We start from the raw sequence: 12,779 nt of genomic DNA, 5'->3' as shown, positions 1-12,779 counted from the left end.
GTCATTAAGCAGATTACACAGTTTAAAGGCTCACGGGATTCATTACACCTTCAGAGCTTCCCGCGAGGCTGAGCCGGCAGGCGCGCCCGCAGGACGCAGGCCGGTGGTCAGCCCCAGGCACGGCAGCACCCCTCCTCGTCCCGAGGTCCGGTCCCCACGCTGAGCCCCCTCCTGGCGGCCGCCCCGTCCAGCATTCCAAGGACTTTGCGTTGTGGCCGGCTGCTCATAGAGCAAGAAAATTTCATGAATCAGCTCTCAGGGCAGAGGTGGTGCCGCCAACCCCCCCCTCCCTGAGGAAGGGGAAATGGCTGGGGCCGCTGTCCCCGTGAAGGCACTTCTGCTGAAGGGAAGTCCCCACGTGGCTCCTGCCCTCAAGAACCAGACGTCACCAGCACTGTCCCCAGAGTCCCCCGCCGGGTCTCAGCTGCGCCCGGCACGCCTGTGTCCCTTGCACCTGGAGCCCACCTGTCTCCCTCTGTCCCCTGTGTCCTGAGGGCCGTCGCCTCTGTGGCCAGTGGTGACACCGCCCGCCCAGCCTGAGAACAGAGCCGGTCGGGAGACACCCGAGAGGAGGAGGCCGGGCAGAGCCCGGGCGCGCGGTCGTGCCGGCCTGCTGTCCCCGGCGCCGAGGGCCCGGCAGGGGAGGCTGCGGTCGGCGCTGGTTCGCTTGTTCAGTGTTGGTTTTGTGTCGTTTCAGTCTTGCCCCAGAGAGGAGGCCGGGCTGTCCAGGAGGCCGGCTGCGAGCTGGGCTGGCGCGTCAGAGGAAGGACCGGCGTCGTGGGGACCTGTGCGGGGCTCCCGTGCGCGCGGCCCCTGCACGGCCGTGGGTGCCCGTGCGTGCGGCTCACTAAGCCTCTGTCCTGCCCGTTCTCTGCAGGAAGACGCAGCACAGCTCCCTGGACCAGAGCTCCCCGCCCCAGAGCGGGGCGTCGGTCTCCTACAGCCACCCGGTCCTGGGCATGTACGACGCCAAAGATGACTTTCCTCTCAGAAAGACAGGTCGGTGCAGGGGCTGCAGCGGGCGGGCAGGGGGTCCCAGACGGGGAGGGAAACCTGGACGAGGAGGAAGCGCTCCGTGTCCTGGGAGGCCTCCCAGGTGCGCATCTCGGGCTTACGTCAGCAGTTCCCTCACAGACCAGAAGGAGAAGCGTGTTCAGACACAAGCAGCGCTCCCAGGGCTCTTGGACGTTCCCCAGCGGTGACGGTTTAAGCGGTCAGCGCCTTTTAAGAAAAATCAGAACGGCTGTGGGCTGTGCGTTAGGGTGGCCAGAAGGCCAGGGGCCGGAGGAGAGGTGTTTCTGGAAGCTTTGCCCCCGAGAAGCAAGGACCTGGGCTGTGGGAGGGCCGGCCGGCTGCCCTGGTCTCAGAGGTGACAGGTGGAGCCCACGGCCGCAGGGCCGCGTGGGAGATGCCGGGTGCCTGCTTCATGGAAATGGGTCCGTGCGACACAGCTTTTTCTTCGTGAAGACGAATTTTGTTTCCTCCAAAGGAGTTTGGTCCATTCTGGACAGCGGTGCTCTAAAGCAGCTTCTTCACCCGAGGGATGAGGTGTTGGGAGCAGCCCTCCGTCCTAAGGACAGAAGACGTGGGGCCTCCCGGGAGGCAGAGCTGCGCCCCGGAGAGCGTGTGGTATAGCAGACTCCAGACGGGAGCCGGAGGTGAAGGGAGGGGCTGTTCAGCTCAGCCTCCGTGGACTTGACCCCAGCACAGGTGTGGGAGGCAGGGCCCCCCCCTCGTGTCAGAGGGCAGGTCGGGGGGGCGAGGGGGCGTCAGGAGCAGAAGGACGCATTTGGCCGCTCGTGGGCCGTGTGCACAGCCTCCGGTGAGGCCAGCAGGGACACGAAGCCGCACGCTCCAGCCCCCCTCCCGCCCTTCCCTGTCGGCGTTCCCTCGGGGGTGGCAGGGTCCGGTTTGTAGAGTGAGTGTGGGGCATACCTGTGGCCCGTTTTACCCAATCCAGTCACTGAAAACCCCTCAGTGAGCCTTCATGGCCCTGCTGTCAGCAACTGCTGTCCCAGTGCTTCCTCGACGGCCCCAGGGGATAGAGTCCAGGTCTGCAGGCAGCCGCGTGTCTGTTACCAGCTCAGGGCCGGCAGTGGCCCCCGGGTGGACACGGGCGCTGGGTGCCTTGCCGGGTCACAGGACAGTAAGCCGGGGTCCACTGGCTTCCTGACGCTCGGCCTGCAGGGGGTGCGCTCACTCCAAGGCAGTGCCGCGTGCCCAAGCCCGAGCAGCGGCTGCCAGCCCGCCTGTATCCTCCCTGCGATTCGTGAGCGAGCAGTGGCCGGGTGCTTCCTGGGTGCCGGGCCCGGAGCTGGGGGGACGGGCGGGGGGACGGGCCACGGGCCTCAGCCTCCAGTCCCGCGAGAGGAGGTGAACGGCAGGGTCCAGGCCCAGGGTGGATGTCAGGTTCCGCCTGCAGGGCCCGGCCAGGGCGGGTGCCCAGGCACATGGAGGGCAAGGCGAGGTTTTCACCCCAGTACAGATAGAGTGGACCGAGGCCCCGTCTCAGGTCTCTGCAGAGGCCCTGGCCCGATGCACTGCCTCCGGGGGCCCCACTCCGCAGCCTGCACCCCAGCGGGGCCTCCACCACCTGACAAGGGTCTGCCGGAGGCAAGGTGGCGTGCAGCAGCCAGTGCAGAGCGGGGTGTCTCTATCACTGTGGCCGCATGTGTCAGTGAGTAAGCGAAGCTTTCCCTGCCTCCTGGTGAGCTGAACGGTAGTTGTGCTGGTTTCTTTTACGTCCACGTGTAGCATGGGTCGAGGTCACCAGGGAAGAGGGCACAGCCGCCTTTGTCACACGTGATGTTCGTCTCCGCAGTCTGGGAAGGGGCCGGTTGCCGCGTGGTCCACGCGTTGTTCTGATGCGGCTTGCAGCGCCCGCGGCATCCTGGTGGCCTCCCACACCGTGTATAGCTGTCCCTGGGTGTGTTTTATATACGTCAGGCGCGGGGTGGTAGATGCCCTGCGGCTGTTGCTCAGGCCGGGCCAGGGAATGGGCCCTGTCTGAGCTGCCCGGGCGGGGAGACGGGGGTGCACTCCACAGTGCCTGGCCCTGCGGGGCCCCCCCGCCGCTTCCGGCCCCCGCACAGGGCTTTCGTACTGAGCTGTCTCCCATCAACTTTGCGCTCGTTACACAGTGGTGTGAATGTGCTCAGAAGGTTTTTAGAAAGGCTTTGCTGTGCTTTGCAAAGAAAGTTGTAGCGATGGCGAGTATGGTCAAGTACTAGGCAGTGTCTGCGTTGAGAAGGGCCTCACTGCAAGCTTGGATTTCTGTCAAACTTGGACTCCTTCTCACATGAGAAGTGAGATCTTGAACGAGTCTTTTTCAGATATGCACTGTTCCTATCTGAGCTTGATGGCCACCTGAAATGCTCTATTGAAGCTACTGAGTGGGAAAGAGGGTGTAGAAAAGTACCAGTCTTAAGCATCAAGTACAGTGCTTTTTTAATTAAAAAATCACAAAAGGAATGTATACATACGACAAATTAAAACATAAGTAAAACGCACACATCTGCATGTTACCCCCCCGAGATGGCTCCCGTTACGGGTTTGGCATCTCTCCACGCAGATGTGGTCTGTGCCTGTCTCTTTGTCAACTAAAACACCTGCTTTGCCCTTTGGCTGCAACTTTAGTTTTCAGTTAACACTGTATCGTGGGTACCACTCCATTTCAATGTATCAAGATCAGCACCTTTTTCTATATCATCCCAACATGCGAAAATTACAGCAGTTGTAACAGTTTTATAGTTTTTATTTTGCCCACAGATATAGGTCCCTTTGCTCGCTGTTTCTTTAGGATAGACTCCTGAAAATGGAGCCGCCGGTTCAAATGAGTGTTCGTGGCGTAAAGAGCCGAGCACGCGGTACCCTGCCAGCCGCTTATGAGAGGCCCCTGTCCCACGTCACTCGTGGGGTGCTACCACGAGCGGGTGTGATGGGTGCGGAAGTCACGATGTCTGTGATGTTTCAAAGAGCAGTTCTGTCATCGTTAGTGGGGTTTGGGTGTCTCTGTGTACTTTCCATCCTCCCTACCAGGAAGTAAGCTGAGTGCGTGTTGCAGAACCCCTCTGCCACGTTCCCACGGCGCAGGGTGGCCGGTGCTCCTGAGCCAGGCAGCAGGGGTGCCGGCCAGACCGTGTCTCTCTTGTCCACCCCCTGTGCCCAGTGTCTGCAACCATACCGGTCACACAGGGAGGGTCCCTTACTGTCCAGTGTTTAAAGGCAGCTCACCCGTACGCTTTTCTGTCGGCTGGGTTTTTTTCCTTGTTGCTTTATACGTTAATACCAATCCTGTCTCTGTCATGTATGCTACAAAACATTTTAGCATTCTAGTCTGTCTTTTGTCTTTCTAGAGTTCTCTTTTTATTGTTATCGAAGTAAATAAATGTCCATAAATCAAAGAGCCCCACAAGGCTCACTCGGGAAACAGCTGAACCACCCGCCCAGCCCTGCCCTAACCCTTTCATTTGCTTAGTTTCCTGTGTGCCTGCGTGGTTGTTTTTTAACTGAGGTATAGTTGATGTACAGTATTGTACACTGGACAGTTTTTAAAGGTCATATTCCATTTGTAGTTATGATAAAACGTTGGCTATATTCCCTACGTGTCCCTATACTTACTTGCTTTCAATTCACCCCCACGCTTTGGCAGATGGAGGGCAGGTAGTCCGGCAGCTCTGCTCCAGCCCGGAAGCCTCCAATGGCCCCTGGACCCCCCTGCACGGTGTCCCGGGGAGCCTCGGCCTCTCTCCCTGGACTCACGTGCACCTTTGTGTGTGGTCTCCTTCATCTTGGCTGTGCAGCTCTTCCAAGCTTTCTGAGAAATGGCGTGTGGAATGTGCATTTTTTGAGTCCTTGCGTGCTGGTAAATGCATTTATTCTGGCTCCCACGTGATAGGTGATGTGGTTGGGTCTAGAAGCCACTTTCCTTCAGGACTTTCAGGTCCTCGTCTTGCCCTGGGAGTGGCCACTGCAGTGGCCCGACACTGCTCGCAAGGTAGACCCTTGGGCCCTGCGGCTCTGAAACCCCTTGCGGATGCCCCCCGCGAGGGGCTGCAGGCCACAGCGAGCCCGCGCTGACCCCTTTGGGCACTGGGTCTCCTCTGAGTTACTTTGCCAGGGATTTTCTCTGCTCTGTTTGCTCTGTCCTCTCCTGGCGTTTTTGTTAATTTGATGTCGGGCCTTTTTACTCCCATTTTTCAGATTTCTCAACTTCTTCCTCCTCTTTCACCTTTGTTTGAAGCGTCCTCCACTGTCCTTTTCAGAATTCCAAAGAGGGCAGCTCTGAGCACACACAGTCTCTGAATTCTGTGCTGCTGCCCCCGCCATGTCCTGGGCATCCTTGGTGCCTCAGTCTCCGCTTTCCTCTCTCGCTGCTGGGCGTGGTGTCAGGACAAGGCAGTGTTGCTTCCAGATAGACTGACCTCAGTGCCCCTGAAAGGGGCCCCCGCTGGGACCGGGGGCCGCACGCTCCCTTTTGTGGGCGCTGCATTGCCCTGGATCTCAGGAGCAGCCTCCGTCCCCGGGCCGGACATGTGGCTGTGGAAACCGTGTCGGTTCAGCTGAGATCTTAGTGGGAGAAGAGTTGTTGTTTCCTTGCTTGTTAATCTGGTGGGGTTTGGGCTTTCTCTTTTCTTTTTAAATAATGATAAAGTAAGAAACTCAGTGTAGAAATAGAAACAAATGAAATGTGAATCTACCGTTATCTCAAAAATGTAAAAATAGTATTAAAAACAATGGAAGTGGATCCTCTAGCCGGTGGGGAAGGCTGCTTTGTAGTTGGATCCTTTCTGTCTTTCGACATGAAAGTCTTGCCAGGGAACCTTGCTTTGTACACAAATGATGCAAAGCAGAGAGGGCGTCTCTCCCAGAATCAGTGCCTCCAGAGCAGTTGAGCCTCTGGGAAGGGCTGTGGCTCCCCCCTTCCTTGCACGTCTTTGATTTCTCTGCGGAGCGTCGTTTAGGGGGACTGCTTCTCTCTGCTCTTCCCAGGATCCACAGAGCAACCGTCCTTTGCCTCCCAGCCTCCTTCAGGGTCACCCGGCAGCCTGGACCCCCAGCCCTGCCCCCTGTGCTCCCCAAAGGGCAGAGTCACAGCGGCCGTGAGAGACACACGTGGCCCAGTTGTTATAACCCAAACCAGCTTACGTCCAATTCTGGGGGCAATTTGGTTGTGTTGTTTGTTGCTCTAGAGAGCAGTAAACTTCCTGTTCCAGAAAGATTAAAAACAGCAGGGTAGCTGATTAAAAACAAAAACAAAAGGTAAAAAGTCGCCAGTTTGCAAATCCACAAGTAGTAGAAGCTTGAATGTAGCGGAGTAAAGCCTCGGAACACACGCGTCTCCGGAGTGGTGGTCTTACCACTGTCCTGGACTCCCGAGCTGCCGGCCTGGTGGGGCTGAGATTCCTGTGTCTGGAGGCCACCGGGAGGGCCCCGGCCGTGTGAGGCTGCCCTCTTCCCAAGACGGCCCACCCCCGATGTGGGACTGGACTGGCCCAGGGCCGGGGGGGTCTGGGCTCCAGGCACAGGCACAGAGGCTGGGACCACCGTGGGCTTAAAGATGCGTGTTTGCAAAGGGCTCCACGCACACAAGCAGAGCTGTTAACCAAAACCAAACCAAGCCTAAGCACCTGTGCCCAGGGGTCAGGCAAACAACCGCAGGCGGCATGGCTAATCCTCTCACCGGGGCGGGTTGACCTTAGCACCCTCTCGGTGGCCGGGAGCTCCAGTGGGCGGCTGGCTCCTGGGCTGTTACGTGAGGGAGGAATTTGTGATTCTCAGGTGAACGGGAAAGTCTATAATGTTGGGGTCATAGTAACATCTGTGGGCCAGAGCCCCAAAACCATCCCCGATGGCCCGGTTTCCTCCCAGCTACTTGGAAATGCAGTGGCCGCTCCAACATGTATATAACCCTCTGTCCGCAGACAGTTCACTAAAGGCATTGGGTACGTCTGAGTCAGCGTTTGGACCGATGGCTGGGGCTGGACATCTTCTGCCCGAGGCCTCAGGTTGCCGCCTTGCTCCAGCCTGGAACAGCGCATCTGTGTTAAGCTAATATTTACCCAGTGAGCATATTCTTACAGCGCTCACGAGATAACCTTGACCCCAGTTGTGTCTGCCTGCTTGTAACGGTGTCTCCTTTGCATGCAGCTTCTGAACCCAATCTGAAATTACGCTCCAGGCTAAAGCAGAAAGTGGCTGAACGACGGAGCAGCCCCCTGTTACGCAGGAAAGATGGGCCAGTGGTCACGGCTCTAAAAAAGCGTCCTTTGGATGTCACAGGTACGTTCGTGCCAACCCCGCCGCCCTGAGAGGCTCTCCTGTGCGCTGTCCCTTCAGCACCGAAACCTGCCTCTCCACGTGTCCCCACCGCCGCCCGCCCCCTCCCCAAGGGCTCTTGTGCCCGCAGCGCCAGCCCCGTGAGTCCCAGGCCACCGTTGGCGCCCCAGCAGGGGGTCTCCCCATCCCTGTACGACTGTCCTGTTCCCGACCTTGACCCAGCCGGGCAGGTGAGAGCAGTCAGACCTCCTGACGTCACAGGAGACTCAGGAATTTTAAGTGGAGGCTCCTCCGAAGGTGGGGTTCTAACTGATCGTGCCCTATCAGTGGTGAATGCCACGTTTCCTGCCTACCCCACTGCCCATTAAACGGTGTCTGAGCCACTGGCGAGCGTGAGAATCTTCCTGGGGGGAGTGGGCCGGACAGGGGCGGGGCGAGGAGGAGGGGGCCTGGGAGTTTCCGGGTCTCCGTCCACGCGCTGCTCTCGGCCCCCACCTAGCGGCCGACTCGGGGAAGCACACCCACCAGGCGGAGCCCCGTCCTGGGATGCGCCCCACTTCCAGAGGGTGCACATCCACCAGCCCTAGAATCACGGGACAGAGGGGCTGCCCCGGCGGCCTGCTAACAGGAGGGGCGGGACCATGTGTGCACCAAGGGCAGGGTTTGGTGGGAAAACCAGGGCTCTTGGCGGCGTCCTTCAGGGCCAAGTTCCCGGGGAAGGAGGAGGGGCTCCGGGGTGCTCCCCCTGTGAGGGGCCGGGAACCCGACGCTCCGATTTGAGTCCAGGGTCTGGGATGAGATGAGAGCCGGAGTGCCCTCACCCCTGTCCCGCAGCCCGGGGCTGAAACCCCTAGTCCGAGGGTCTGCTTCTGCACTTCGTGGACTTGTGTGCAGCGGAGCCTGAGGCCTCATGCCCGGGGGCCCGCCTTTCTCATGTGCTCATTCTGGTAGAGAGATCCGGGAAGAGTATCACCCCCGGAGCCTCTGCCTGGGGGATTCCGTTCAGACGCGGGCCTCGAATGAGTTAGAGCGTGCGTCTCACCACACGTGGGCCTCGTCTCTCCGGGGGGTGCCAGGCCGCGGACGGCGGGCCCCCGCGTTTATTTCCAGCCCCGCCTCCGGTGGGACGCAGAGTCCCCGGCGGGCGGCTTCGTGCTGAGCGCCGGCGCTGGCGTTCGTGCTGTCAGCCCCTGACTGTGTCAGGACCGGGCAGGCACCAAAACGGTGAGCTGCGTTCTCACCTCCAGGGAGCTTCCGGTCGAACTGCAGAGCCCAGACGTCACGTGTGGGGCAGCTGACGCGCCACACGCGGCCCCAGCTTGGCCCTGGGCTGTGTTATCCGAGGAGGGCACAGCGAAGGCAGCGGGGCGGGGCGGCGGCGGAGGCCACGCCGGGCCCGGGGAAGCTCGATGGGTGAATGCGGGCAGCACGGAGATGAGGGACAGATTTCCTGAACAGCACGCCTCCCGGCGGCCGGAGAGGCAGGGTGCGCTGCGCAGAGCTGGCTTTCCACAAGACTGGAAAATAAGGACTTCCAGGCAGGGAGGGTCCCAGAGAGAGCAAGGGGCACCTCCCCCGGGGTACTGGGGAGGCGATGAAGGTCCCTGAGCAGGAGAGGTCCACAGCGTCGCGGAAGCAGCCGGTACGGGGGGCTGGGGAGGGTACAGGGGGCTGGGGAGGGGCGGCGGTGAGACGCGGGCCGGAGGTGGGGCTGGAAGGATGGTGAGACGGGTCCCGGGACATGGCAGCGCCCAGTCCCTCGTCGAAGCGGTGCCCACCAGGGAAAGCAAACGAGGGAATCAGCTGCCCCTCCAACACCAGCCAGAGCAAACTGCCGTTAACATCTGAGCACATTTCCTTCCAGTCCTTTTCTGTGCGTCTGCCACGCGCCCCGTGTACACTTGTCTGCCACGCGCCCCGTGTACACTTGTATCCTTTCCTCACTTGATATCAGTCACGACACTTTCTGGCACCTTTCATGGTATTGCATTGTGCTGATACAAATAAGATCGTGACGGTTACGCATTTGTATTTATTTTCTTAGACCAGATTCCTTGAAGTGGAATGAAAAAATAATCAACATTATTGAGTTGAAAACGGGTGAAAAGTTGGAGAAATACGTGTTTTTTTATTGCCCCCGAAAGTTGTCGTGCTTTCCCACGCACACCTGGGAGAGTTGATCTGCCGACGCTGCTGAGACAGGCCCGCTTAAAGGAAGTTGGGAGGGCCTCACCGTGTGGGCGTCCGAGACAGGGGCATGGCTGCCATGGGGGTCGGGGAAGCAAGCCCTGCCTTCACACGTGAAGAAGTGTGACACCTGCCAGCCCAGTCGGGGGCGCCCATGAATGTGACTTCACTGGGCGGAGACCAGGCTCTGGATCTGGTGGGAAGGGAGGGGAGCCGGGGCCTGAGTTCACCGTCAGTGCCCCGGAGGGCGGGGCGGGCCCTCGAGTGGACAGAGCCACTCGCTGCCAGGGTGTCCCCAGGGGGACCGCTGCTCGGTGGGGAGGGTGAGGGCGCTCACGGTCCCCTGGGTTGAGGGGGTCGTGCATGTGCCCCGGGGGTCAGGTCTCCTTCCCCGAGTGAGCCGGGCCTGTGGGGTGGGGCGCTGGGGGATGGGCGCTGCCGTCCACACCAGCACCCCCAGCCTTCCCACTGTCACCCCGAGTTCAGCTGGAATCGGGTTTCAGAGTCCGCCAGGCCCCGCGGGCGGCTCCGTGGTCTCATGCGCTGAAGGGTGGCCTGCTGAGCACCCCCAGGGTGCCAGCTTAGGGAGGTGGCCCGGGCCTCCCCTCCTCGAGCCTGGGAGCCCAGATCAGGGCAGAGTCTTAAGTCATCAGTGCCCGTGGTCAGTGAGTGCTCAGGAGGGAAAGGCAAATGGCTCAGGCTGGCTCCCTCTGGAAGGTTCTAACCAGAGGCTGCCGTTGATAAGCACCGTTCAGCCAAGCAAGACCCTCCTATTATGTCACGTGTTTGCACGCACAGCAACAGTGGCTCCTTTGGAATTGAGGGGCAGAGCCGGCTGGGACATACGGCCGCCTCAGTCCCAGCCCCGATGCGTGGGCCGGGGCCACTCCCCACCCCCGTCACAGCTACTTGGAGAGTATCTTGGGGTGAGTTTTCCCATAACCCTGATCAATGACAGAAGCCACCAGCTGTGCTCTTCCCGGGATGTTTGAAAACCACAAAGATTAGCTCACAGCAAACGTTGGCCGAGGGGCCTCTATAAGCAAGCACAGTGACTCTGACCACCCCCCGTTCACAGTCATTTGGCCTCTGTGTCTTCTCGCCTTTTGTTGTTAGAATATCAATAAGTGTTCAGGGTCTCTTTTTCTGGGGTTTACGATCATCTTGAGACTTTTCAAAAGGGGAATAAAGTTGAGAGTGTGCACAGCTTAGAAGGTGCCAGTGGGGCCTTCACGAGCCACAGGCTTGCGAAGCTCACGAGGGGTCGCTAGCAAAACGGAGAGCAGGGAATTAGCTCCATGACCCTTGTTTGGGGACCGTGGTCCTGTTCTTTCTTGCTGGCACTTCTGCCGTCCGCCAGCTCGAAGCGGAAGCGCAGCTTTGAGGACAGGCGGCCATCGCGGCTCAGGGCCTCGGAAGCTGTGTCCTTGCCTGACCTGAGTCAGGCTCACAGGTGTCTCTCCCTCCCCCAGACTCGGCCTGCAGCAGCGCCCCAGGCTCTGCACCCAGCTCACCCAACAACAGCTCTGGGAGCGCCAGCGCGGAGAACGGGATTGCGCCCGCGGTCGCCAGCATCCCGACCGAGGTCAGTGCCCAGCGCTCCTGTGTCCACGTCTGGTCTTTCGGCTCCAAAGAGCAGTTTCCAGCTGCCCTTCAATCTTGACTGTCAGGGGCAGCGTTTCAGAAGCATCTCAGGAACCAGGAGCCTCTGACCACAGGGGTCAGCGACCCTCCCCTCTGCCGGTCAGACCCCAGGTGTGCTGCAGGTTGAGAGGGACGTGGGTACAGAGAGAGTTCAGGAGGGCTCTCTGGGGGCTGCTCCGGCCAGGTGGAGGGGCCCCGGGGCTGGCTGCAGGTCGTGCCCTTGACCAGCCCTCGGTCAGGGCCCCGTTCCGGGCCTGAGGTTCCAGAACCTGTGCTACATGCATTCACCTCCCTCCTTATTCACTTTCTCTCCCGCGGCTCCTCCCACAAGTGGCCCTGGAGCTCCCGCCTCGTGCCAGCCCTGTGCCAGGCACCCTGCCCCACAGGGGCCTCTGCTTCCAGTCATCGCCCCCGCGCCCAGTGGGATGGGCAGGTGCCGACCGGTATCCGGGGCCCGAGGGTGGGGGCGGCCGCCGGGGAGCCGGCCGCACACCTCGCTTCCCCGACTGAGCCAGCGGTGCCGAGCTCTTCCCGCCCAGACGGTCCTGCTGACTGCAAGGTCCTCATGAGGTTTCTTACGTTCTTTCCAACTTACAGGAGGCTATAATTTATCAGATGCTGGTATTTACTTTCTTCCTTAAATATTTAGAAATGAGGCCCGCCCTTCCAGGGGGTTGACAAGTCTTAGTTGGAGGACACAGGCACACGTGTCCACTCCATGTTCATTTCCAATTTCTAGACACTTGAGGTATAAGCAGATTCTTAGAAACTAAGGTGACTGCTAGAAATGATTTTGTATGACTGCCTCTAGCTTGCTGAATCCCCACTTTCTTTTATTCTTTTCCTTTATATGTCTACTTCTTTCGTGACCTGTGCATTTCAACCTACCGGTTTAAATACTTGTTTATATTATTAAAAGCTTTAACAGTCCTTCTCTGTGAGACTGAGTTCATAGCTGAGGTCTACCTGTAATTAGCCTTAGAACTTGGCCTAGAAATTGCTACCTGGCATGAGACGTGAATGCTGGGTGTGGCTTGTCGATAGCTGTCATAGATCCTGATTTTATGTAAAACGGGCAGTTGTGTACCTAACGGTTCTTATTGTAGAGATGCCTTATTTGGGTGGATGCCAGTTTAAATTATGTGTTAATTTTTACAAATCACATGTTAATGGAAATTAAGCTACTGCAGGTTAATAGATGTCAGAGGACTCGCGAGAAACGTCAAGAGTGCAGTTGTCATGTTGTACGTTAGGTACTCATTGTAATCATGGGGGTAGTCTTTGAAGATGTGATCACAGTTGGATGTCCTTTGTGGATTTCAAGCGCAGTTAGAATTGGACAGTTGTCGGAGAGCTCCATGCTGGCTGCCCCTCCTCCAGTCCAGAGGTGAGGTGGGGTGCTCATGCGGGAGCAAGGCCCACTGGCCCGGCACCCCCTTTCCCTGCTTGACTGAGGGGCGCTCAGCACCCTCCACACCCCCCCGCCCCGCTTACGTGGAGGAAGCAGGGCTCCGCTGACCCGTGGACAGCCTCTCCCCAGGGGAGGATGTTCAGCCGATGCCGAAAGCCAAGTGTGATCCGGGGTCGTGCAGAGGGCATGCTGCCCTGGCCCTGGCCTTGCTGGGCAGCTGGGCAGCTGAGCAGCGCGCCCTGGGGCAGATGGAGATGGC

The 12,779-nt window shown here is 59.3% G+C and overlaps 1 protein-coding gene across 15 annotated transcripts in view; it reads left to right on the top strand.

The window, feature by feature from the left end:
- Positions 1-12,779, top strand: part of HDAC4 (histone deacetylase 4) — a 289,653-nt gene that overhangs the window by 208,018 nt on the left and 68,856 nt on the right. For all 15 annotated transcript variants that reach the window (XM_059054872.2, XM_059054871.2, XM_067027304.1 and 12 more), the window contains 3 exons: positions 878-999; positions 7,150-7,281; positions 10,938-11,050. In XM_059054872.2, the coding sequence (XP_058910855.1) occupies positions 878-999; positions 7,150-7,281; positions 10,938-11,050 (367 nt within the window). The remainder of the gene's footprint in view (positions 1-877; positions 1,000-7,149; positions 7,282-10,937; positions 11,051-12,779) is intronic.

This window comes from Kogia breviceps, chromosome 2, assembly GCF_026419965.1.
Source record: "Kogia breviceps isolate mKogBre1 chromosome 2, mKogBre1 haplotype 1, whole genome shotgun sequence".
In the NCBI taxonomy this organism is placed as follows: domain Eukaryota; kingdom Metazoa; phylum Chordata; class Mammalia; order Artiodactyla; family Physeteridae; genus Kogia; species Kogia breviceps.
This window is presented reverse-complemented; position numbering and strand designations above follow the sequence as displayed.